This window comes from Daphnia carinata, chromosome 2 (assembly GCF_022539665.2).
Source record: "Daphnia carinata strain CSIRO-1 chromosome 2, CSIRO_AGI_Dcar_HiC_V3, whole genome shotgun sequence".
NCBI classification, from domain to species: domain Eukaryota; kingdom Metazoa; phylum Arthropoda; class Branchiopoda; order Diplostraca; family Daphniidae; genus Daphnia; species Daphnia carinata.
In genome coordinates, this window is record NC_081332.1 from 5,634,953 (window position 1) to 5,658,018 (window position 23,066).

The 23,066-nt window shown below is 41.0% G+C and overlaps 8 protein-coding genes across 9 annotated transcripts; 5 read left to right on the plus strand and 3 right to left on the minus strand.

Annotated features, from left to right (window-relative positions):
- Nucleotides 1–168: 168 nt before the first annotated feature.
- Nucleotides 169–4,157, minus strand: LOC130686914 (eukaryotic translation elongation factor 2). Its single transcript, XM_057510075.1, has 12 exons — nucleotides 4,029–4,157; nucleotides 3,247–3,574; nucleotides 2,773–3,187; nucleotides 2,609–2,717; nucleotides 2,337–2,451; nucleotides 1,891–2,277; nucleotides 1,665–1,825; nucleotides 1,492–1,608; nucleotides 1,103–1,427; nucleotides 771–1,030; nucleotides 587–707; nucleotides 169–525 (listed from the first exon to the last, which is right to left on the minus strand). Exons 1-12 carry the CDS (start codon nucleotides 4,029–4,031, stop codon nucleotides 332–334), a joined length of 2,535 nt encoding a protein of 844 aa, XP_057366058.1. The 5' UTR covers nucleotides 4,032–4,157; the 3' UTR covers nucleotides 169–331.
- A 171-nt stretch (nucleotides 4,158–4,328) lies between these two features.
- LOC130686912 (small ribosomal subunit protein uS19-like) lies at nucleotides 4,329–5,230 on the plus strand. Its single transcript, XM_057510069.1, has 4 exons — nucleotides 4,329–4,399; nucleotides 4,629–4,714; nucleotides 4,773–5,007; nucleotides 5,066–5,230. Exons 1-4 carry the CDS (start codon nucleotides 4,391–4,393, stop codon nucleotides 5,177–5,179), a joined length of 444 nt encoding a protein of 147 aa, XP_057366052.1. The 5' UTR covers nucleotides 4,329–4,390; the 3' UTR covers nucleotides 5,180–5,230.
- Nucleotides 5,231–7,128, minus strand: LOC130686907 (uncharacterized). The gene is made up of 10 exons (XM_057510064.2): nucleotides 6,942–7,128; nucleotides 6,694–6,867; nucleotides 6,544–6,636; nucleotides 6,360–6,488; nucleotides 6,178–6,291; nucleotides 6,021–6,123; nucleotides 5,798–5,954; nucleotides 5,675–5,739; nucleotides 5,431–5,621; nucleotides 5,231–5,376 (listed from the first exon to the last, which is right to left on the minus strand). The coding sequence occupies exons 1-10, from the start codon at nucleotides 7,008–7,010 to the stop codon at nucleotides 5,236–5,238; spliced, it is 1,236 nt and encodes a 411-aa protein (XP_057366047.1). The 5' UTR covers nucleotides 7,011–7,128; the 3' UTR covers nucleotides 5,231–5,235.
- Nucleotides 7,129–7,205: 77 nt separating this feature from the next.
- Nucleotides 7,206–9,274, plus strand: LOC130687099 (nuclear cap-binding protein subunit 3-like). The gene is made up of 5 exons (XM_057510257.2): nucleotides 7,206–7,362; nucleotides 7,457–7,620; nucleotides 7,682–7,872; nucleotides 7,933–8,445; nucleotides 8,520–9,274. Exons 1-5 carry the CDS (start codon nucleotides 7,306–7,308, stop codon nucleotides 9,056–9,058), a joined length of 1,464 nt encoding a protein of 487 aa, XP_057366240.1. The 5' UTR covers nucleotides 7,206–7,305; the 3' UTR covers nucleotides 9,059–9,274.
- LOC130687101 (glyoxalase domain-containing protein 4-like) lies at nucleotides 9,151–10,667 on the minus strand. Its single transcript, XM_057510259.2, has 7 exons — nucleotides 10,504–10,667; nucleotides 10,380–10,429; nucleotides 10,238–10,309; nucleotides 9,966–10,159; nucleotides 9,726–9,881; nucleotides 9,485–9,660; nucleotides 9,151–9,424 (listed from the first exon to the last, which is right to left on the minus strand). Exons 1-7 carry the CDS (start codon nucleotides 10,591–10,593, stop codon nucleotides 9,272–9,274), a joined length of 891 nt encoding a protein of 296 aa, XP_057366242.1. The 5' UTR covers nucleotides 10,594–10,667; the 3' UTR covers nucleotides 9,151–9,271.
- A 68-nt stretch (nucleotides 10,668–10,735) lies between these two features.
- LOC130687100 (rRNA methyltransferase 3, mitochondrial-like) lies at nucleotides 10,736–12,549 on the plus strand. The gene is made up of 5 exons (XM_057510258.2): nucleotides 10,736–11,241; nucleotides 11,320–11,564; nucleotides 11,632–11,784; nucleotides 11,845–12,305; nucleotides 12,384–12,549. Exons 1-5 carry the CDS (start codon nucleotides 10,775–10,777, stop codon nucleotides 12,510–12,512), a joined length of 1,455 nt encoding a protein of 484 aa, XP_057366241.1. The 5' UTR covers nucleotides 10,736–10,774; the 3' UTR covers nucleotides 12,513–12,549.
- A 584-nt stretch (nucleotides 12,550–13,133) lies between these two features.
- Nucleotides 13,134–18,695, plus strand: LOC130687005 (protein strawberry notch-like). The gene is made up of 13 exons (XM_057510165.2): nucleotides 13,134–13,276; nucleotides 13,473–13,967; nucleotides 14,025–15,045; nucleotides 15,123–15,728; nucleotides 15,794–16,030; nucleotides 16,104–16,456; nucleotides 16,519–16,653; nucleotides 16,723–16,833; nucleotides 16,895–17,156; nucleotides 17,226–17,638; nucleotides 17,708–17,946; nucleotides 18,007–18,154; nucleotides 18,239–18,695. Exons 1-13 carry the CDS (start codon nucleotides 13,259–13,261, stop codon nucleotides 18,359–18,361), a joined length of 4,161 nt encoding a protein of 1,386 aa, XP_057366148.1. The 5' UTR covers nucleotides 13,134–13,258; the 3' UTR covers nucleotides 18,362–18,695.
- On the plus strand, nucleotides 18,594–23,063 carry LOC130687010 (sarcalumenin-like). 2 transcript variants are annotated; one of them, XM_057510170.1, is made up of 11 exons: nucleotides 18,594–18,752; nucleotides 19,281–19,438; nucleotides 19,996–20,107; nucleotides 20,170–20,263; nucleotides 20,332–20,386; nucleotides 21,348–21,488; nucleotides 21,562–21,724; nucleotides 21,831–21,927; nucleotides 22,004–22,187; nucleotides 22,249–22,382; nucleotides 22,445–23,063. In XM_057510170.1, exons 1-11 carry the CDS (start codon nucleotides 18,742–18,744, stop codon nucleotides 22,694–22,696), a joined length of 1,401 nt encoding a protein of 466 aa, XP_057366153.1. In that variant the 5' UTR covers nucleotides 18,594–18,741; the 3' UTR covers nucleotides 22,697–23,063. The 2 variants fall into 2 exon arrangements, with proteins under 2 accessions (XP_057366153.1, XP_059353573.1); XM_059497590.1 differs by lacking the exon at nucleotides 18,594–18,752 and adding an exon at nucleotides 18,866–18,998.
- The last annotated feature ends 3 nt before the right edge of the window (nucleotides 23,064–23,066 follow it).

Genomic DNA, 23,066 nt, shown 5'->3' on the forward strand with positions numbered 1-23,066 from the left:
AGAATACAATGGTTTTCGGCCCCTTTGTTCGATGTTTCGCGAGTCAGAAATTTCGGATAATATCCCCAGTTTTTAACCATTCGTTCCAGCAGTTTCTACGTGCATCAAGCTTCAACATTTGTCATTCTCGACAATTGCAAACCTGAAAAAACTTGCTACAAAAAAGAATTTTTCCAGAGCCCATGTATTTTCTCGATATCAATCGTATTTGCACAAGAATGTTTAGAATGCAATTTAAACCCAGAAACCCAATAACGCGTAAACTGATGCTCAAATCAAATCTCAGTTTAGTGAGAATACGGCAGGGCCCTGGGAACGCATCACCTTTACTTTACAGCTTGTCGAGGTAGGTATCCAACGCAGGGATGCCTTCCTTCAAGCCCTTGCGCTTGCGCGTATCAGCGACGACCTGTGCGGGCTTAGATGTGGGTTCGAACGGATTTCCGGGAAGAATCTGCCAATGGTCGAACACGCACTGGGGGAAAGCTTGACCACCAGTGTTACTGCGCAAATCGGCGGTGAAACCTAGAACAAATAAATTGAAAGATTTAACGGAAAACATTCAAACGAATATTTGCGTCATTACCGAAAGATTCGTTGACGGGCAAGTAAGCCTTGACGACGAACATGGGGGTTCCGGCAACCTGGGACTCTTCGAAGACGTGTCCACGGCGACGATTGAGCACACCGTAGATACCGCCGACGGCCTTGGAGAGAAAAAAAAAGTTGATAAACCATGATTGGCGAAATTTGTGCAACTTCAGAATTACATTTTCAGGACACTGGATCTCGCACAAGTAGACGGGCTCCATCAAACGAGGTGCAGCTGTCAAGATACTAGCGTAGAAACAACGGCGAGCAGTAGGAATGATCTGACCACCACCACGATGGATAGCATCAGCGTGCAGGGTGACGTCATGGATGTTGAATCGGACACCGCGCATGTTCTCGTCGCAGAGGACACCTTCCTTGGTGGCCCACTGGAAACCAGCAACGACGGAATCCTTGATTTCGTTCAAATATTGAACTCCTAAAGATCAAGGTGGGATGGTGAGTACAAGGAAACGGTAACACGTGAGCAGATTATTTAATTAGTGATTACCCTTTGTAACGTCGATGAGGAGATTGGGTCCAGAGGTGTCAGGTCCGAAGCACCAAATCTTACGGGCTTCAGTCACATCGTACTCGTATTTGTCGGAAAGATAACGACCACGGATCTTGAAGTCGTCACGGGGGTTAACCTCACCCTTGTCAATATCTTCGGGGAGACCATCGGGCATAGGGACAGCCTTCATGTACAGACGGTTGTGCTTGTTGGGAGACTTGGAAAGGCAGACCTGGTCGGATTCCTCGGAAACGGTTTCACGGTATGATACGACGGGGTCGGACTTCTTCAGTGGGATGCAGGCGTGATCTTCTTCCAAATCCTGTAAGAACCATATGATGAAGGTTAATCCGAAAACCTCTAGAGGCACCAAATAAAAGCAGCACCTTAAGGCAAATTTCCAAATGGAGTTCACCAGCTCCAGCAACGATGTGCTCACCGGACTCTTCAATGATACATTGGACCATAGGATCGGACTTGGCCAAGCGTTTCAAACCTTCGACCTAGGAAAAGTTTAGCATAACAATAACACGCCAAGAGTACTTCGATGTAATCATACCAATTTGGGAAGATCGGCGGGGTTCTTGGGTTCGACGGCAACACGCACGACGGGAGAAACGGAGAACTTCATGACACGCAAGTTGTGAGCATCCTTGAAAGTTGTGATGGTACCGGTCTTGACCAAGAACTGATCAACACCAACCAAACCGCAAATGTTTCCTGTATGAATGAAAGAAAAAAATGTGATGGCAGATGTAAAGTTTAACTTCTCCTTTAATACTAACCGCAAGGAACATCTTCAATAGCCTCAACGAAACGGCCCATCATGAGTACGGTACGCTGGATTGCCTTTTCGTAAAGATCTGTCTTGTTTCCGGGAACGTAGTTGGGACCCATGATGCGGGCTTTCATACCAGTGCATACTTTGCCAGCGAAAACTCGACCAAAAGCGTAGAAACGACCTTTATCAGTGGTCGGTACCATTTTAGAAACGTACATCATAAGTGGACCATTCGGGTCGCAGTTCTTCATAGCAACAGCAGCCTCGTCATCCAGAGGGCCTTCGTACAACATCTCCGTACGGTATTTTTGTGCCGTGGCAGGTGACGGCAAATGGATGGCAATCATCTGAAGCAAGGTCTCACCAGCAGGCAACCATTGACGTACAACGGCTAAGAGCAATTCATAATGATTCCTTAAATTTCATTAAATATTATTAGTTTTAGCAAACCTTTTAACAAATTCTTTCCATCTTTGTCACGGTCTTCCAAGCTCAACTTAATGCCCAATTTAGTCAAGAGGGAATCGGTTTCTTCTTTCTTGTAATTCATGATAGCGTCGAACACCTAATATGGGAAAAATATGAACGAATTAAGAAATTGGCTGAAAAATGTAGAAACTTGATCGCGAAATTGAATTCACTTGAAAACTTTTTCAACTCGACCAGTGAAGGTATGTTCCTAGCATCACGTTTACTTTACTTTTTATTAGCAAATTGATTACCTTGTAAAGGGGATCCAACACGTACATGTTGAAGGAACGCTTGTTCTCGGGGTCCTTGGTCTTAGACCACTTCTTGGTGGTTGGGTTGAAGTAGTTTTCTCCCCAAAGACTGTAAACAATTACAATCAACAAGTAATGATTTTCCAAATGAAAAATGAAATTACCGGTTCATAAGCTTGACGGTATCGATCTTGAACTTGTCAGCGTACATCTCGGCGAACTGTTTCAAGGTGAAAGCCCAGCCATGGAGACCAGATCCGAAACCGACGCTACCCTTGCTGGGGTCAACGCTAATTTCACCCATCGGCCCCTCGTCATCAGCGTAAGTTGCGACGATGACGTTGACGTTTTCAACAATACGCTGGAAAGTTTGGTAGAGAGCTTCTTGGTCGAGTTGGAGCTCAAGAAGAGCGCGATCCATCTTGTTCATGAAAAGGATGGGCTTGATACGTTCACCGATAGCTTGACGCAAGACAGTTTCGGTCTGTACGCACACGCCGGAAACGCAATCGACGACGACCAAAGCTCCGTCAGTTACACGAAGAGCGGCTGTGACCTCGGAAGAAAAGTCGACGTGGCCTGATAATTTCGATGAGAATTAATTCAATAACCATGTTATCTAGTACAGTTAACAGTACCAGGTGAATCAATCAAGTTGATCAAGAAACCCTTCTCAGTAGGGTCACGCTGGTCTGGGTTGGTGATGAAAACCAAGTCCTTTTCTCCAAGCTCAAAGTACATTGTCACGGCAGTGGACTTGATGGTAATGCAGCGCTCCTGTTCATCTTTGCGAGTGTCAGTGAAGCGCATCTCGCCAGCTTTGGCTCCAGCGATGATACCAGCTTTGCCAACCAAAGAGTCTGTCAATGTAGACTTGCCATGGTCGACATGGGCAATGACAGACATGTTACGGATGTTCTTCTTCTTGTCCATCATGACACGGATTTCATCTACTGTGAAGTTCACCTGTAAACATCATTGGAAGAAATGCATAATGTTGATTTAGTCTCAAAAGACAAAATTCGTCATATTCCAGCTACCTAGTCTAGTTAAAGATTCTTACTAAACTAGGTTACATAACCAGGTGCAATCCGTCAATCGTGAAGCCGGAAGAGGTTATATATTTAACTTATTTCTGAACTATTACCTCTTAATTCAGAATATTTCAAAAAAATAGAAAACGTCGATAAGGTTACACATAGGTGTAGTTTCGGAAGGTGAACCCTCATTTCAAGTCCGAATACCATTTTGCACATTACTTCAACGTGTCAAGAACAATGAAATCATGTCATGGGAGGGGGTTGTTACTTAAGTTATTTTTTAAGCAACGACAACGCTCTACAAAGCCCCTTTTTTACACCCAATCAAAGACTGTCTTTGCAAAAAGATTATGCTATAATCAAAAGATAAATTTATTTACCATTTTCGATGATTTTGGATAAACTGCTGGCGAAGTTCAACAAAAAGACGGCACAGCAAAACTGACCGTCGAAAAAGAGAAAGACAGGCACGGTAGCGACCTCTGAAGTAGACACTTAGAAACTCCCCCCTTTATTGAAAACCACGTCTACATGTTGTCGGCAAAATAATTAATAAAATATTTTTATTATTATTCCAACGAAATTCATAAACAAACTATTTGTGGCAAAAAAATTCATAATTGAATTTTTAATATAGTTTTATTGATAAATTTAAATTATGATATTGTTAGAGCCGAGGTCTGCCAACGGTGTTCACTTTCTGTTCGTCTCTTTTTGCACTTCGTCCATTACAGTTAAAACCATGGCTGACGTGAGTATTTCTTTTAGACTTAGTAAATCCAAAAACATATTAGACATCCATAGTTTTTCACATCTGCAATGATTAGAAAAGTTTGTCAGATTAGTTTTGTTATTTGTTGCGAAATAAAATTGTGTAGTTAATTTTATTCTCATAGTCGTATGAATCGGCTTTTCCTGTGGCTTGTGAGTGCTTGTTGTAGAAGTGACCTAACCCAAAGAAATGTATTGTTTGTTAACAGACCGAAGATCAGACCAAGAAGAAGCGTACCTTCCGCAAATTCACCTTTCGCGGGGTGGATTTGGACCAGCTGCTGGACATGTCTATGTAGGTTATCTTGTAGTTTAAAGTAAGTCATTTTTAAATTGTTTTTGGTTTGACATAGGGACCAGCTTCTTGAGATGCTGAGTTCCAGAGTCCGCCGTCGCTTCCGCCGTGGACTAAAGAGGAAGCATATGGCATTGTTGAAGAAATTGCGAGGAGCCAAGAAAGAAGCCAGTGAGAATGAGAAGCCTGCTGTTGTCAAGACTCACCTACGTAACATGATCATTGTTCCAGAGATGGTTGGATCAGTTGTTGGTGTATACAACGGCAAAGTCTTCAACAGTGTTGAAGTCAAGGTAAGTTGAAGACTAGTGTTATTCTTAAATGATTTGATAATTTTTTTTTTCATCTTAGCCTGAAATGATTGGACACCACTTGGGTGAATTCAGCATCTGCTACAAGCCTGTTAAGCACGGTCGGCCTGGTATTGGTGCCACTCACAGCTCTCGCTTCATCCCATTGAAGTAAATTGCAGTTGCTATGTCACTAAGGTCAATAAACATCCTTCTTGGCCTGAAATTTTATTATTTTTGATACATTCCAAGAGCTGGATGAGCAAGAGAAGCAATTTTCTTAAGTTGTGGTTGATTTAAGGGTTTCTTGGTGGGTGCTTTCTGTTTCCTTTGTTTAGGGTTTGTCGAATCAGCAGAGTGGTAGGGCATTTGCTGTAGTAAAAATTACAATTAGCTCATCCTAGTGTTAAATCAGCAGATTATTACCCTTTTCCATTCGTTCATCAGGTGACTGATTAAGTTTGATTTAGGGCCAAAGCCATATCTATCAATCAATTCGCAATTTTGTGTTACAGCTTCAAAGTCCTTCGAGATTAGCTCCGACGTCTTCGAATTGGTGGTTGGCAACAGCAATTCGCTACAAGCCATCGGTTGCATTAAAATCCGGCGATTGCTGCCTAAATATCTGATTTAATCTAACGAAATACAAAAACAGTAGCGAAAGATTTACAAGGAATAAGAACGTAGTTGGACAATGTGTTGTGTTCTGTTGCCATCAAAATAGTTCCGTTGTTTCTTCATAAGAAAAGGATAATTAATAGCTTGAAAAAATTGCATCCTATGTATATAGTACTGTGCTAATTTGCTTAGAGCTTCCCATCGATGATAGTTTGGAGTGTCTACATCACTACAAGACAGCAGAAGACATTGACCCTGTGTGCGAATTTGCCACATATCCAGTAAGTAAGCATATGAAATGATGGTTAAATTCTGGGGTATCTGTGTCTGCTCTGTATTAGAAGGGAGTAAAGCAATCGCGTAAAATTATAGTAGCGTATTGGTAATATTTGAACAACCTCTTCGGGAACTACGAAAATCAATCAACAAGTCAACTTTTGCGATGATACTGAGATCGCTATTTGGAAAACTTATCGTTAGATTAGAAGATCTCGTTTTAGCCTTGAAGCAAAATATTTTAGTTTTGTTTACAGTGTTCTGAATATGAATACCTACTTTACAAATTGCTTGAAAGCTAATATCAAGACCTTTAGTTGGTAGCGAAAAAATCCGAATTTTATCCTTAAACATAACATCTTTCAATGAGTTGTCGCTGGTAATCTCTATGATCTGTACAGTAAGTCATATGGCAGAAAGCCAAATAAAATGATCCATTATGAGGCTTGAGATAAAATTACCTGAATCTGGTTGCTTGTCGCATCTTCGTTCGAACAAAAAAAATCCGCAACTTCACGTTCGACATTTCCTCCCCATTTTACAGTTATTATGGTCACCAATAATTTTTTTTGTTTTGTTCCTTTCACCTCCTGACAAAATGTGTCAGAATATCAATAAAATGACACTTAAAATCTGAATACTTGCTTTAAACTGTTCCATAGCACTTTGCAGAGCAAAAGTAATGTTGCTCAGTAACTTTTGCTTCTTTTCCGCCAAATTTGCTCCAAACACAGCATTCTATAAATAGACAAATTCATAAATCTACCTTCCTAAAGATTTGAATCAGCACCGTACATTGTTGCAAATGATTTTGGAAAGATCATCAAAAGCTTTGTTGAATACAAAAAGAGACATGTGCTTCATGTCTTGCAAGAACAAAACATCTGTGTACATATTTTCTCCTACAGTGGAGATACCAAAATGCGCCCATGAACTTGCTCGACCCAAGATGGCAGTTTCCTTAAGAACCTACAAAAATGCCAATGGAAATAACACATACAGTAGTCGTAATCGAACTCGAGTTCCTTTCATTTTCGAATCACTTGACAAATGGTGATGAGGCGGCAATCTTTGGGCAGAAAATGGCGATGATCTACAATGAAGAACCGCATTTTTTGTCAAGAATAAATCTTCCAGAATACAAAAAATGAAAAGCCAATCGTATTGCACAGAGAAATCCTCGGTTATTTACGAAAATTTAAACAAAACGAGCGCCTCAGTGTGAGTCACGTTGCCAGATGAAACGGTTCGGGCACTGAAGCAGATGGCGTTGAACGAAACTTCGTCTGCTTCCAGAGCGTTTCTCTATGTAACATTGTTTCAGAAAGCTTGACTTGGACCTTTTGTAATTTCATTTGACAGTTTGTTCCGTTTATTATAAATCAGCATAAGTTACTTACGTCAATCATGGAAACTGAAAATATTGACATGATGGAGGATGGAGAAGTTGATGAAGCCACAGAGGTGGGTCTTTCCTAGTACTTCACTGTGAATAGTTTTTTGGCTAGCTAAAGTTTTTTTGGTATAAATGTACAAACTCTCTTTTGTTTTTGTTTAGGCGAGCTCAAAGCGCGAAAGAAAAGTTTCAGAAAGCATGAGAAATTCGTTTTCTTCATTAGATGAAGAGAAACTAAAGAAAAGAGCTGAAAGATTTGGAATTGACGCTGACTCTACAAAGGTGGCACCAGTTACAAAAGATCAAATGAGAGATTTATATGAAAGGTAGGCTGAAATTATAAATGACATATCAAACTGAACAAATTAATATAGGTTTTTCCAATAGCTTGGAAATACCTGCAGAAGAAATAAAAATTGTTTTGGAATCTGATACAAGTGAGCCTGTTACCCATGTTTCAAATCACCGATTTGAAGCAATTCATTTGAGAGGCACAGAAGAAATGAACACCCAAAATGTCTTTGATTATTTCAAGGGATATGCACCTGCTTCCATAGAGTGGATTAATGATTATTCTTGTAAATCATTGGTCTAATAAGCATTTTTATATGCCTCATTCATTTTTACATTTTCCACAGGTAATGTGGTATGGCTAGAGCCCTGGCAAGCTGCTAGAGCAATTCTTGAACGCTCGAGCCGTAGTGTCATCGTTCAACCCACGAAAACCAATGTAGAAGGAGAAACTATGGACCATGAGCAGGCCGTCGGTGAACCTGAAGCAGCAGTTCCCATTCCAACTCCACCTGGAATTTGGCGATTAGGTTTCGAATGCCAGCATGCCAAAGCTTTAGTTATGCGCTTCGCCACAAGAGCAGATCGCAAGATTAAAGGAGCTGAACGATTAAGCCATTATTACCGTAACCATGGCAATCCCAACTACGGTGGAATGGCTGGTCTCATCAGTTCCTCTCGCAAACGTCGCTTCCATGGTAAACCTGACCCTACCGAACAGGTTGATTCAAAAAATCCTTGGGGATCTCTTGCTGAAGAATGGGGAGCTAGTGAACCTGCTGAAACATGGGAAACAAATGAGCCAGCTACAGTATGGGGAGTAAACGAACCAGCAGCAAATTGGGAGCGAAGAATTGAAGGTATATCCGACCTCCAAAAAAAGGAAAATTAACTACTTGTTTACAAGCCTGCCGCATTGTCTTCTTTTCTACAGGAAAACGCGTAATTGGAACTGGATTGCCTTCAGCACTAGTGCGGCGATTGGGACACCAACCACCCCGTCCATCCCCATCGAGATCAAGAGACACAGAATCCGATGCTTCTGATGGCTGGGCAACAACTGACAGCGAATCAGGCTCACGTAGTAGCCAGAGTTCTAATCAAGAGGCTGGGCGTAGCAAAAAGAAACGCATACGAATGCGAATGTATGCGGACGACGAGGAAGAAAGAAATCGAAAAAAGATTTTGAATTCACGGCTGGTGGACACCAGCGAAGAAAAAAACGGCCAATCGAGTAAAGTTCGAACTTCTAGACCAGTACATACAAGGCTGGGACCAAACGTCGATATTTCGCCATCGATCGTTTCTAAACGTACTGATCTGCGTTCCAGACTTGGGTCTTCTGCCTCTACAGCGCTAGTTGATTCAGTCGTCCTTCATGGGACGCTTGTACCAGCTGGTGAAGCCCAATTACTCGAAAATGCCAAAATGGATTTGAGAAGCAAATTACAAAGTCGATTGGGAACGAAATGAAGTGATCAGCACAGTTTATAATTGTGTCACACTCGTTATATCCAATTTTTACACCTCTTGCCCCATTTTCTGCTATCGTCGATTTTCATGAATTAAATGGTATATTCGGAATTTATTGGAAGCAATATAACATGAGTAAAGTGGAATTAAAGGAATGAAAAAAAGAGCTACAACTTCAGTTGTGTATAATGAATAAACCTTTCATTCTCTTTTTTAGGCTTCTGCTTTGCTTCTACCTTTTTTTGAAAACCATTCATCAGATTGGTCAGCCGCCAACGCCTGGCTTAAAAGGCGATCAGCTTCAGGGTCCATTCGAGACAACTCCCTGAAACCTTCATCTCCAACAAAACAAATTTCATGTCCATCCTAAAATAAAAAAAAAATGAAACCCTAGTTCATTTAACCTATCCAAAGTTGGGAATTAACCGGGTCAGCCAAGATGACGACTTGAACAGTTGCTTTCCCTGGAGTGTCTAAGCTAACAAACGGAGTTAAAATTGTTCCACCAACCGCTTTAACTTCAGACTCAATTAATTTTAGTTGAGTCGACGGGCACGAAAATGCGATCCGACCAAAGGCTTTTGCGTGGTCAACCTTCTGTCCTGTAAGTTATAGCAAAAACTGAAAGTATTTGAATGATAAGTAAAACAAAATAATAATAACTTACCAATAAATTGTAGTTCAAGTTTGGCTTGATCATCAGCATAACCTAAAAGTGCCTGTTTTTCACTCTGGCTGTACACTTTAAGCCCAAGCAGTTCAGACCAATATTTGAGAGAATGATCCTTGTTTGAACTTGCTAAAGCCACTTTTTGCACAGGATCTATGTACAAGTGTACAAAATATAGTAATATGTGCAACACCATGCTTCCAAACATTAACGACGTGCACAGAATTCTTAGTATACCAGCATCTGTAGGTTGCAGTTCATCTTGTATGTAGAATTTGTAGCCACCTGGAGCTTCCACAAAAGGAGAACTATCTCGATCATGGATAGGCCAATTCTGACTTTCTGCATTTAGTAAGACTTGGCTTGATTTAATGTTGAGTCCTATGAAGTCATTACCCAACTTGTAGGAGGAAAGTCCATAGTTGTAGGTCCTGAAAAAAATAACGGTTAGAATTACTTTTGTCAGCTTTTACTATGTATTAAAATGTATTTAATATATATACACTTACAATTCACAAACAAAATGGTTGTCCTCTGGTCCATAACCCACCATAGTCTTGCTCCATTTACCATCATATGGTCTAGATTTAAATCCAAAAAAGGAACTAAATAAAATGTATAGGTTTAGAAGCTAATACCAAAACGAAATACCCATTGCAGGTTGCTTTACAGCCTTCTTCAAATTCCTCATGTCTTAATATCTAGGAAGTACGAAAGTAGAACTGTATTTAGCACATATATAAGAGTGATGTGATTTGTAATTGATCAGGCTCACCTTCATGCCTAATACATCTTTGAAAAATTTTATGGTTGCAGGGCGATCGCCCACTTTGAATACGAAATGAAGTGCTCGCCTTCCGGACATTACCTGTACGTCTTAATCGCGTATTGATTTTTTATTTGCGGGTCGCTTCCCACGAAACTCTAGATAAGCTTCGATATCGAACTTGGATCGATGACGAATTATTTTTTCGATCGATCAACGTTTGAAATGGCTGCTTGAATTATTTATAGCGTTGTCATGGCAACATAAACAAGGTGTTACAATGGCGTTCTCTTGTACCCCACGTGGTTTTTCTTGTCTTTCAAAAATCAGTGTCTTGTTTATTAGACCAGAAACACGTAGATATACTCGTAGTCTTCACAGGAACCCTTTAAATATCCTAACATCGGAGGAAGCAAGAAAATCTAGCAGAAAGCCATCACTGGTTTACCATGATTCGATCAGTGATGCTGCAAACAAACAAGTACAGCAAACGACACATAAAAACATTCGAGTTGAACATACTAGCCTGAAAATCACAAAGTATGAGCAGGTCGATGACTCTACTGTATCGACAAAGAATCCAAGAAGTGCATTAAGCTCCCATCTCAGTTCTAATCCAAAAAAGACTGCCATTACCAGTACAACAAAAAAAGTTCCAAAATCTGGTAGAATGACTGTATATTCAAATGGAGAAGAATTGGAAGTGGATATTGTGGCAGAAAAGTTAGTTGCGGAGAGAACATTGAGGTGCCTAAACTGTTTAAAAAATTTTAAATTTATTTTATTATTTATTATTTCCCTGCGTACTTGCTTCTTATGTTTCAGCTCACTTATCCAAAATGTTAAGTCTACCAAAGCAAGGCAGGCATCAGGGAAAATCCTATTAGAAGGAGAACGTTTAATATCTGATGCAATGTGTGCAGGAGTACATGCTGAAGCAATTTTCTTCAGCAATATTAAACTATTAACCACCCTACCTTTGAAAAGTCATACATCTACGAAGCTTTACCAGGTGAACCAAGCTAAAATCCAACTTTGGTCAGATCTGATAACTAGTCCTGGCATTATGGGTAGGATAGCGCCAGTTACTACTCTTATTCTGATCTAAAAAATTATTTTGTTTCTTTCCCTATGAAGGTGTCTTTGATGTGAGCAACCTGCAAAACTCCAGTTTTAATGAAGATATCCCATTAACAATAATATGTGATAATGTTAGAGACCCTGGAAATATGGGCACTCTCATAAGATGTGCAGCAGCAGCAGGTTGTAAAATGCTTGTTACCACACCAGGTATTCTGCAATGTATACGGCTTAATTGTTTTATACTAACAGTGGATATATATTTCTCAGATTGTGTTGATGTTTGGGATTCCAAGGTTCTTCGGGCTGCCTCTGGAGCACATTTTAGAACAAAATTATCTCTAAACGTGGATTGGGATTTGATTGCTGGAAACTTCGTTACACAGGATGATACTGTTCTATTGGCAGATTCTTGTGTTCAAGAAATCTCTACGACATCGCACCTAGTCGACGGAAAAAACACTTTAGGCAGTCAACTGTCATGGCTGGAAAGAGAACATAGCGCAAAAGCTAAAAGTGTAGAAATTCTCGTAAACGGAAATGCCCTATTGCGCGATTCATCTTATTTAGATGAAAAAAATCTTCGAATTTATAAAAACTTGCCGCTACCCCATTGTGCATATGACAAGTTAAATCTAGATGCTGCTTCCATTACTTTGGTTATTGGCGGAGAAACTCATGGCCTTAGTTCTGCAGCCCACAAATTGGCGCACGACCATGGGGGTTTAAAGGTACAACGAATGAACTGAACCTACGATAAGGTGAAGCACTGCCGAACACGTTTCTTTCTTTATTCTATAATTTATCAGGTTTTCATTCCACTGGCGAACGAAGTAAACAGCTTGAATGCTGGTGTAGCCATGGGTATCTTGGTATATGAAGTACGACGACTGTTCCTACAAAAAAAGAAAACAACTTCTGAAACGCAAAAAACATAACAAAACAACATTACATTTAGTGCCAATACATTATGCAATGCAAGAAATTGGTTGTGCTTTTCTGACCAACGGTCAATTCTGAAGTCGTCAATTAGTTTGCGTTGTAGAAACCAGAATAGGTTTCTCTAACTAAGTTTCCGACGTGTGACCTAAAGGGCGATGGCTAAACCTGGCCAAACCTAGCGCTCGGCCTTGTGTTGAGCGGATCGATTTATTGCTGATCGGGCAGATCATTTCGGGTTGGGGGCGGGTTAATCGGGTTATGGATTTTCTTTTTTGTTTCCCATTTCTTAGGCGTGGTCGGGCTCACGGTTGTGTAATCAGTTTCTTTATCGATAGTTGTCCACATAACCGATCATCGGTAAGCCAATCAAAAGACTTTTTTAAGTAGTATCTTCTAAGCCGCCATTCTACAAGATAACGCCGGATCTTCGGGATTGAACTCTCCGCGACCGGAACAGACCCGATCAACCATTTTTCGGGGCGGATCGTAGCCCCTGCCAAACACCCCAATGTCCTCAAACCGACCAGCAGCTTTGAAATACAAAGGACCAGGGTGGGATGAGGCTTCATCCTCCGTTATGGTCTAAGGGACCGGACATCATATTAAGCCCTCACTCTTTACTATCAGTTGCAGACGGCATTGAGAAATTGCGAAAGCAAGAATATTTTCTGCGAGAGTTTATAGTTTTCCACGCGTGTTTTTCCTATTATTCGAACTAGAATTTCGTAAACTTGGCCAGAAAATGTCATTGAGAAAGGCGGTGAGTGTCATTTATAACTTTATTTCAATAATAAGTATTTAGGGAAGAAAATTTGAGCTAGATAAGTTTTACGAATTTCGCACGTTGATGAATGATCCAATATTCATCTGATAAAAACACGTTTAATCCGATTTTGAAGTTGCTTATGTGCTTTTAAAAAACAAAAAAAAATGTTGGATTATTTTTCTTTTAATAGATGGCCACTGCCAAAGCTACAGCTGCTGCTGAATCAAAAAAGAAGAAACCGGTAGTTAAATCTAAGGCAAAAATGAAGGAAGAAGTTACCATATCATCTGATGAAAGTGATTTTGATGATGAAGATGATCCAGATTGTGTTGAAGTTCCAGGTGGGGGAAGGGATTTACAAACAATATCCAAAATTGGTACCAGTGAGCCCAGTCTTGGTTTCCCATCCCAAACTGTTTCTATGGGTGATGGGCTAATACTTCCTAGCCCACCTACCTCAGTATTAAGAGCACCTGCACCCCAGCAACCAGGTTACGAAGTTATTCGTATACCTCCTGGTGCAGGTCCTTTTGGATTAGGAGGTGGAATTAAGCAGCAAACACCAAATGTTATGCAACAGAAAATTAATCTCATTCGAAGTGGTCTGCCTACCACTGGAGGTGCTGTTAGAGTGAATGTACCTCTGTCAGCTGTTCAGTCTATGCTGAAATCAAATAATTTTCAAGTGAGTAAGAAATACTTTTAATACATTGGTCGTTAATTAATTTTGTTCGGCAAATAGAATTTGCAGGGGCCTACCGTAAGTATCGCGGGAGTTGCGGGTCGTTTAGTGCAAATGCAGCAGAACGCCAACCAGCAGTTGCTCAACGCAGCAATAAGGCCAGTTGCACTTGGTCAGATTAGGACACCACTACAACTTCAGCAACTACAGCATATGCAGCAGCAGATACCCCAGGCAAGACAAGATGAGGCTGACGACGAAAATGTTGAGGAAGAAGAAAATATGGGAGTAGCAGAGACATATGCCGATTATATGCCAACCAAAGTGAAAATTGGGCGTAAACACCCAGATCCTGTGGTTGAGACGGCCTCCTTGGCCAGCGTTGCTCCTCCTGATGTTTGGTACAAACTTGTCATTCCTGAAGAAACCATAGATAGTGGATCGCTTTCTGCACTACAGCTAGAGTCAATCACATATTCCTGCCAACAACACGAACAGACTCTTCCTGATGGTTCACGGGCTGGCTACCTCATCGGGGATGGTGCCGGTGTTGGTAAGGGTAGAACCGTTTCAGGGATTATCTACGAGAATTACCTGAGAGGAAGGAAGAGAGCAATATGGGTTTCTGTTTCCAGCGACCTTAAATACGATGCGGAACGAGATCTACGTGACATCGGTGCTGGAAAGATCTCTGTTTATGCCCTGAACAAAATGAAGTATGCCAAAATTTCCGCTGATGTCAATGGCGGTATCAAGAAAGGTGTCATTTTCTCAACCTATTCCTCTCTTATCGGAGAATCGCAATCCGGAGGAAAGTACAGGACGCGTCTTAAACAGCTACTGCAATGGTGCGGCGAAGATTTCGATGGCGTCATTGTCTTTGACGAATGTCACCGGGCAAAAAATCTTGTACCCACTGGTTCTACAAAACCAACAAAAACGGGCTTAACCGTTCTGGAGCTGCAAAGCAAGTTACCAAAAGCTAGAGTCATTTATGCATCCGCTACCGGTGCATCAGAGCCTCGTAACATGGCCTACATGGTCCGACTAGGCCTGTGGGGCCAGGGCACTCCATTCAAAGGTTGGTAATGTTCAATGAATTTTTATACTTCATCCGCAAAACATGTTTCATCAATTTTATACGCTTTTTTGTTGCAGAATTCACTGACTTTATCACAGCTGTCGAGAAACGGGGTGTGGGCGCCATGGAAATCGTGGCGATGGAAATGAAGCATCGTGGAATGTACATTGCACGACAGCTCTCCTTCAAGGACGTCACATTCAAAGTTGATGAAGTTTCTCTTTCGCCAAAATTCATCAAAGCCTATGATGATTCTGTCAAACTGTGGGTCCAGCTGCTACAGTCCTTTACTGAAGCAGCAGAGCTTGTCAATGCTGATCCAAAAATGCGCAAAACGATGTGGGCTCAGTTTTGGTCTGCACATCAGAGATTTTTCAAGTACCTGTGTATCGCTGCCAAGGTAAAGCATGCCGTAAAGGTAGCTAGCGAGGCCGTAAAATGCGGCAAGTGCGTTGTGATCGGCCTTCAATCTACGGGAGAGGCCCGCACCCTTGAGCAAATCGAAAACGAAGGCGAACTTTCAGACTTTGTTTCGACTGCCAAAGGAGTGCTCCAAGCTTTAGTTGAGAAGCATTTCCCAGCTCCCGATCGCTCTAGAGTCCTCCGACTCTTAGGGTTAGATAAAGGGGCATCGCTGCTTGACCAGCTGGGGATCGATCCTGAATCTTATGGAAACGGTAGTGGTAAGTCCAAATAGGATTTTTATTTTAAACTTGAAATCGACGTCATAATGCTTGATTTTATGCAGGGACTAGCGGAGGGAAAAGGAAGGCTGCACGTCCAGTCGCTGATAGAGCCAAAAAGAAAATTCGTACTTCGGATAGCGAGTCAAGTGAACAAGAACAAGAATCGGATTTAGATGTAGACGACTCGTCGTCTGAACCCTCTGATTCTGAGGATCCTGAAGCCGACGATTATAACCCGTTCGGCGGAAGCGATAATGAAGATCCGTGGTGTAGATCCGACAAAAATGGTCGCAGTAAAGGTAAATCTAGTCGTAAAACCACGCCTTTAATTGGAATAATTAAATTACCTTGGAGTTATTTTTGTATTTAAAGTGAAAACTAAGTCAAAAAAGAAAGACAAGAAGGTGAAGGCCAAAGAAGTAAGAAAGAAAAAACCAGATTCTTCTGACGAAGAGGAAGAGGAAGTAAAAATGCCTTTTATTCCAATCCCGCGACCATCCTCTGTCCTGGAAAAAAAGGAAGACATATTTAATCGCCCACCACCTAAAGAAGCTCTTGACATGGCTTCGACTATCAAAGACAGACTTCTTGTGCAAATTGAACAACTAGGAGCAAATCTTCCACCGAATACGCTCGATCAGCTGATCGACGAACTAGGAGGCCCGGAAAATGTGGCTGAAATGACGGGTCGAAAGGGTCGTGTTGTCCAGAATGACGACGGGCAGGTAAATATAGTGCTGAAACCCAAAAACAAAACCCGTTTGCTAAATTACACATTTTTATTTAGGTACAATATGAGTCTCGGTCCGAAGTCGATGTCCCATTAGAAATTCTCAACATTCGAGAGAAAGAACGCTTTATGGCTGGAGAGAAGGACGTGGCTATTATTTCCGAAGCTGCCAGCAGCGGTATTTCTCTTCAGGTACACGGTGTCAATTATTAACAAAGAATTCATTTGTGTAATTTTTTTCCTTTTATTTCCCTCTGTAAGGCTGATCGACGAGTAAAAAATCAACGTCGACGCGTTCATATTACTCTAGAGTTGCCATGGAGCGCTGATCGTGCTGTTCAGCAATTTGGTCGTACTCACAGGAGTAATCAAGTATGTGTACATTGTAGAAAGCACGAAAAAGCAATGTTTATAGTCTGGTTGAATTTGGTAGGTCAGCGCTCCCGAGTATATTTTCCTGATCTCTGATTTGGCCGGTGAGAGGCGATTCGCGTCGATTGTCGCCAAACGTCTTGAAAGCCTTGGTGCGCTCACCCACGGTGATCGACGTGCCACTGAATCACGTGATCTCAGTCAGTTCAACATTGACACTAAATACGGTCGAGCGGCACTCGATGCTACAATGAAAGCTGTAATGGGTTACGAAGTACCCGTTGTTCCTCCCCCAGCCGACTATAAAGGAGAATTTTTCAAGGGTGTGTTCCATCTTCTCTGGCTTTAGAAAATAATATTTCGATATTAAACACGTTTTTTTTTTCGTGTAGATGTTGCCGGAGCATTAGTTGGTGTTGGTTTGATTTGTAACAGCGAGACGAATCCTGGCGTGCTGGCTCTCGATAAAGATTACGCGAATATTTCAAAATTCCTAAATCGAATACTGGGTATGCCAGTTGATCTGCAAAATAGGCTTTTCCAGTATTTCACGGACACATTGGCAGCCATAGTCATTCAGGCAAAGAAATCTGGTCGCTTTGACCTGGGTATTCTGGATTTGGGCTCCGGCCAGGACGATGTCCGGCGCACAAAACTGTACACATTTACCACCCGCCATCCTACGGGAACGGCGAAAATTGAACTACACACTTTTGAAGTTGAACGTGGAATGACGTGGGAAGAGGCTAAAGACAAAACTAGTGTTCTCTTCGGAGATCACGAGGGATTCTATGTGTCGAAAGAGGTAAAGTGAATTGGAAGACCCTGCTAGTCGAATTTTGTTTAAAATTATTCATTTTCTTGGCCTCTATAGAGTCGCTACCTGAAGCAAACTCCATCCTTAGTCGTGCAGAGTGGCACTGCGGCACGTCGTGGAGTTGACAAAGGCGAGTCTCTGTACACGATCTCGCGGCCCAACACGGGTCTGCAACTCCGACAGGAATCCCTAGGAGAAATTAAAAAGAAATACAAGAAGATTGACGCGGAAGAAGCCGAGCCATTATGGATTGATTTGTTTAACTCGTCAAAAACCAACTGCATGCACATCCATTGGTTGGTGATTTAGCCGTTTCCGAATGGCAACACAATATTAAAATAATTTTATGTATTTAGGTTTGGAAAGTGTCGTCAAAAGACTCTGGGTGTTGATTGTCAATTTGGTCTTCGGCAGCGGACTTACAATGTATTGTCAGGCTCGGTGTTGTCTGTCTGGACAAAAGTCGAGGCGGTCTTGAGTGCAAATTTTGGAGGGAAAATGCAGGTAGGATTTCCTGAATTTTTATTTTATTTTTATTTATTTTAGATTGCTATGCGTTGTTTCTAACAAAGCATCTGCTTTTTTCAGGTGGTACGGTTGCGAAGTGGAGGAATTAGGATTGTCGGTACTGTCGTTCCAAGCAGCTGTATGCCGCAGATAATAAAATTGCTGACGGAGGAGTCCGAGAACGTCAGCGAGGAAGTGTTCTAGTAATTACGTCTCCCCCGGTTTTTGCCAAGTTCTCTTTCGGTTGGAGCGAATCCATGTCACCGAGACCAATCGTTGTGTTCTTCGGCAAACAAGCTTTTTATGTACCTGCCGAATTGAAAGCGTCGCATCAATCGAGTCTGGTGCCCCTGGATTCCATCCTCCGCGTAGCTCATCCGTTCTAAACTGTTTTGGTTGTTTCCATTTGCCAGTTTTTTTTCTTTTTTTTTCTTTTTCTTTTTTTGGCTTCCGTTCAACTTTTCGGTCTGGAACAAACATTTGTGCGTGTAAGTTTTGTCAAGTTCTTTTGGGTTTATTATACAAAACTCTGCTGCCTCTTGTTTCAGTTCGCAACTCGAGATACTAAATCTCTAATTCGTGAGATGAACCCAGGGTATCAATAAATTAATTTCTTTCTTCGTATTCTATCGCGTTCGTTATCTTTATTTTCTAAAAACTATTCCAATTGAAAAAAATGGATTGTTCTTTCATTCTAACAACGAGCATGTCTACACGTAACAGAAATATTTAAAAATAGATTAGGCAAACTCTAGAGTTGTAGATTGTTCTCTCGAAATTTGGCAACATTCCCGGCATCTAGCCCTTTACAGTTTGCTAGTGTGTTGAATTTCAAGAGCAAGTATGTCCTGTCAAAAGTGTTATCTTAATTTAAGAGCTTAACTTTATTGAGTTAAATATGTAGTAGTTGGTATAATGAACCATCGTGCCTCAAAATGCTAACCCGGTCTTGTAAATTCAGTCGCAATTTCCGTACTTTTGTAACTGTTGAGGAAATGCTCGGTTGTGTGTCGGTTTTTTTTTACCGACAAGTACAAGGGAAATCTTCTAGTGTTCCCTTAGACTTTCTAATTTGATAATAAATTTCTCTCTGAAATTTCATGTTCTTTCTTTCTGTTTTAAGTTTTTCAGATCTTTTTGCTTGCTGGACAGTTGGTTTTGTCATGTCTGGAAGAGTCAAACGTCAAGGTGGTTCTAGTGCAGTGTTAGAGCAGGCTACTCTCTCCATAAATGAAAGAATTCTGAAAGAGTGCCACACACTGTACACAGATGCAGATAAAGGTATGTACTGCAATATATAAATGGCTGGAAAGACATAAAAGAATAAATAGTTAAGTCTGATAGACACATTTGGATTTTATGGTTTGAATAGAAAACTAATATGTAGCATCCTGGACAGTAGCGTCAGAGTAACATATAGCAAATAACTAGTTCAAAATCTAATAAAGCAACCTGGGGTTGGAATAGTAATAATTCTTGAACAACAAAGTAGTTGGGTTCTTTCTATGTGACAAGGATTTCATATCTAACTCTTGCACACAGAATGGTTCATTATACATCCTCTTAACAGAACTGAAATCAGCAAGTTGTTATCATGTATACTACAGATGCTCTTAACCTCTAGGCAAAGGTTTTTAACGCAGGGATACGAAACGGGCATGGAAAGTCGAGGGGAGATTAGACCAACGAAAACAAAATATCATATTTCATCACCTTATCTGTTAAATTTCATCCTCATTTATCGGGATTATGTTTCTGCATTTTAGAGAGAAAATCAAATATTCTACTTTAGGAAACAAAGTTTGGTACTTTTATAATAAAGTTATCTTTTTTCTTAGGCCTTGTACGCATTGCTGAAGAAGTCGGTTTGAATTTACTTGCTCCTCGGAAAAAAATCACCGTAATTCTTATTGGCAACCATTCTGCTGGCAAATCATCGTTTATAAACTGGTAACTATAATCTTTACGAAAGATTATAAACCATCTTTTATACTCTTATTTCTTTCTTCAAGGTACATCGAGGAACATGTTCAACGCACAGGAGTCGCGATTGAAACGCAAGGGTTTACCTTTGTTACGAGCGGACGCAAGCGTGAATCACTCACTGTAAAATTAATGTGTCACTACCGCCAAAGTTTAAATGATTCAAAATCCATCTTTTCTTAATTTACCAGGGCAATGCCACTCTGCATTTATATCCGCATTTCAAACCGCTGCAAGAAATCCCTGGTAAGAATTTACAGATAAGGAAAAAGACTCGTCACTTTAAAGGTTCGAGGTAGCACGGGTTAACGACAAACTATGTAGACGTTATCGATCGGCAGCATCAACAAGATCCAATTTATTTTGAAAAAAGCAGTGTTAGGATATCTTTTACGGAGGTTGTGGTCGGTGTGCAACCGGATCAGTGTTCTTTGGCGGTCTAAGAGGTTTCCTCTGCTATTTCGTTCCTACCGCAAACTTCCAGGACGCAGCTGTTCTGCACTGCGGTGTTATTCCCTTTTCAACTAAGCACTTCGTTTTGAACCGCCTCGGTACTTCGCTTTATTCAGTAGTCTCTCCCACCCATGCTATATCCACTACATATCCTGACTGTTCGATAAACGGTTAGCGCAGTATCGATAGCCCGATCCAATTCCCTTATCAGCAGTAGCCAACCGCTTCCTTTTAGGAAGGGCTTCCTTGCCCTACTCCGCCCACCCTCCTCTCCCCTTTTTTTCTTTTCACACGCTGTAGCGGTCCCCACTCCGATTCTCGCTGTACATAGAAGTACTTTATAAATGCCAGACCGCTAACCCGACTTTATTTCATTCTCTTGCCGACAGCAAAACCGTCAGCTTGGGAACATGGCTTCTATTTTTCGAGTAACTTTCCTATTCTATCCTAGTAGTTGTTTCATGTCAAAAGTTTCTGACGTTTTCTTTGAATTACCTTCGTTTTAATGCCCGTTGCAGTGGTAGCAATTGCCTATTTATTTCGTTCCTGTGTTGGGTCGGTCCTTCCCGGGGCACCTTGCCGTTAAGTAGTTGAGCACGCGAGCTGCCCAGTGAAGGGCTTTCCGAATCAGGAGAATGACCACCGTTTCGTTTGAGGCTGTTTTATTCTTGTCATTATTCTTGACACGTTATTATTTGGAAGGCTAAAGTAATGTTGTTTTTTTGTTTTTTTTTCAATTCACGTGTTTTAACAGGTGTGGTGGATTACCTCACTACCGAAATCTCTACTTCTAAGCAGAAGAAATTTAGCCTGGTGACATTTGTTGACACTCCCGGCCTGGTTGATGGTGACATGAAATATCCATTCGATGTCAACGAATCCATTCAGTGGCTTGGTAAGCTTTGCATTGATGACTTCATTTTCCTGCCTGACTAATCACTTGTTTCATTTCATATTTTTTTTCCCAGGCGAACTAGCGGATTTAATCTTTGTTTTCTTTGACCCAATCGGCCAAGCGCTGTGCAAGCGAACGCTCAATCTCGTTGAGCAGTTGAACATCCGTCACCCAGAACGCCTTCGGTTTTATCTTTCGAAAGCGGATGAAGCTGGAACGGAATCCGATAGGCAGAGGTTGGTTTTCTTTTCATTATTCTCTTTAATGCACTGGATAGCGTTAACAAGCTGTATCCTCTTTTTAAAATTGTTATTTATCTAATACTTATTTTTAAAAATAAAGAGTCATGATGCAGATCGTTCAGGAATTGTGTAAACGCCCTGGCCTCAACAAAACGGGTTTTGACATGCCCACAATCTATATCCCTAACCCTAACAAGGTTAAATGGTGTTTTAAATTTAAGCTCGCAGAAAAGATTCTGCTCCTTATTTCTAAGTAATGCTTTTAATCAACAGCTTGTCCGCTGCGTCAACCAAATCGAGGATGTCTGTAAAGATATTGAAAAGACTATCAACCAGACGATTCAAAATACGCTAAACACGTTGGAGAAAGATTGCGAAAAGATTGCTCAAATTGTCGATAAGCAGATTGAGGATGATAACAATGCTAAATCGTACAATCTGAGGGCCTCTGGAAAAGGTGAGTGAGCTTAAACTGCAAATTAAAGAATCCCTTTTTTAAAATGTTTATTTGGCTTTAGGGATTATGTTCATGTTGTTGGGCCTCATCATACCAGTAATGCTCATCATCAATTTTATGGTTTCTAACGCATCCCGCGAGTTGCTTGTCTCTTTACTTGGAGAAAATGGTGCCGATATGCTTCGTCTCTACCTGGTAACAGTTTCGTCTTGTTTCATGGCTGAAATTCGAGATTTCATTTGTTTTTCTTCTACTAGTCGCCGATTCGTCAGTTTTGGGATCTTGTTCCTGAAGAATCTCATCTGACAACCTTAATGGTTCTCATCGGCTTGTCATTGGTGCTACTTGGATTGGCTCGTTGGTCAACCCGTCTGAAGCCGACACTTTCACGCAGTCAAAAACGGCGTTTAGCCGATCACCGTGAATTTGTACAGACGGTTGTCAAAGCTAAAAAGAAGACTCTGTATCAAGACTACCTTCAGCAAAGTGTTGCAGAGCATGATCTTTGAATTTCATCATAGATATTATTGTTAACCATAATTGTGGTTGGACAGCTCATCACTAGACTTTGTATTCATCGACCCTCTATGACAGTCTGTGCCTTCCAAAAAATTTTCGTGAACAAAGGCACATCTTGCATAATATGCGTCATGGTTCCCTTCACTCCTCTTTAGATCGTGCATTCCCCCGAAAATTGTTTTTCCTAAATTTTGAATGCCAATTTATCCTGTTAGTAAAAAAAAAAAAAGAATGGCCCCTTTATTCCATCAAAACCTTGTGATGTTTAACCACCTATTTTCTTCTGGAGATTGCGATCCCTCTATATCTTGCGTGAAATACAATTTAGTTGATGCGGTGAAAAAAAAAATAGAATAATGC

Coding starts and splice junctions, on each gene's coding strand:
- LOC130686914 (XM_057510075.1), bottom strand. Junction 1,609..1,664: donor CCGCCGATCTTCCCAAATTG/GTATGATTACAT, acceptor AACTTTTCCTAG/GTCGAAGGTTTGAAACGCTT. Junction 1,428..1,491: donor ATTTGGAAATTTGCCTTAAG/GTGCTGCTTTTA, acceptor TGGTTCTTACAG/GATTTGGAAGAAGATCACGC.
- LOC130686912 (XM_057510069.1), top strand. Junction 4,715..4,772: donor CAGCTGCTGGACATGTCTAT/GTAGGTTATCTT, acceptor GGTTTGACATAG/GGACCAGCTTCTTGAGATGC. Junction 5,008..5,065: donor TCAACAGTGTTGAAGTCAAG/GTAAGTTGAAGA, acceptor TTTTCATCTTAG/CCTGAAATGATTGGACACCA.
- LOC130686907 (XM_057510064.2), bottom strand. CDS start 7,010: ATGCGGTTCTTCATTGTAGATCATCGCCATTTTCTGCCCAAAGATTGC. Junction 6,124..6,177: donor GCTTTCAAGCAATTTGTAAA/GTAGGTATTCAT, acceptor TTTTGCTTCAAG/GCTAAAACGAGATCTTCTAA. Junction 5,740..5,797: donor GCTCTAAGCAAATTAGCACA/GTACTATATACA, acceptor TTTCTTATGAAG/AAACAACGGAACTATTTTGA.
- LOC130687099 (XM_057510257.2), top strand. CDS start 7,306: ATGGAAACTGAAAATATTGACATGATGGAGGATGGAGAAGTTGATGAA. Junction 7,363..7,456: donor AAGTTGATGAAGCCACAGAG/GTGGGTCTTTCC, acceptor GTTTTTGTTTAG/GCGAGCTCAAAGCGCGAAAG. Junction 8,446..8,519: donor TTGGGAGCGAAGAATTGAAG/GTATATCCGACC, acceptor TCTTTTCTACAG/GAAAACGCGTAATTGGAACT.
- LOC130687101 (XM_057510259.2), bottom strand. CDS start 10,593: ATGTCCGGAAGGCGAGCACTTCATTTCGTATTCAAAGTGGGCGATCGC. Junction 10,310..10,379: donor TGTAAAGCAACCTGCAATGG/GTATTTCGTTTT, acceptor ATTTAAATCTAG/ACCATATGATGGTAAATGGA. Junction 9,661..9,725: donor ACTTGAACTACAATTTATTG/GTAAGTTATTAT, acceptor TATAACTTACAG/GACAGAAGGTTGACCACGCA.
- LOC130687100 (XM_057510258.2), top strand. CDS start 10,775: ATGGCGTTCTCTTGTACCCCACGTGGTTTTTCTTGTCTTTCAAAAATC. Junction 11,242..11,319: donor GTTGCGGAGAGAACATTGAG/GTGCCTAAACTG, acceptor CTTATGTTTCAG/CTCACTTATCCAAAATGTTA. Junction 11,785..11,844: donor AATGCTTGTTACCACACCAG/GTATTCTGCAAT, acceptor TATATTTCTCAG/ATTGTGTTGATGTTTGGGAT.
- LOC130687005 (XM_057510165.2), top strand. Junction 13,968..14,024: donor TGAAATCAAATAATTTTCAA/GTGAGTAAGAAA, acceptor TTCGGCAAATAG/AATTTGCAGGGGCCTACCGT. Junction 16,834..16,894: donor GTACTCACAGGAGTAATCAA/GTATGTGTACAT, acceptor TGAATTTGGTAG/GTCAGCGCTCCCGAGTATAT.
- LOC130687010 (XM_057510170.1), top strand. Junction 19,439..19,995: donor GTACACAGATGCAGATAAAG/GTATGTACTGCA, acceptor CTTTTTTCTTAG/GCCTTGTACGCATTGCTGAA. Junction 20,264..20,331: donor GCAAGCGTGAATCACTCACT/GTAAAATTAATG, acceptor TTAATTTACCAG/GGCAATGCCACTCTGCATTT.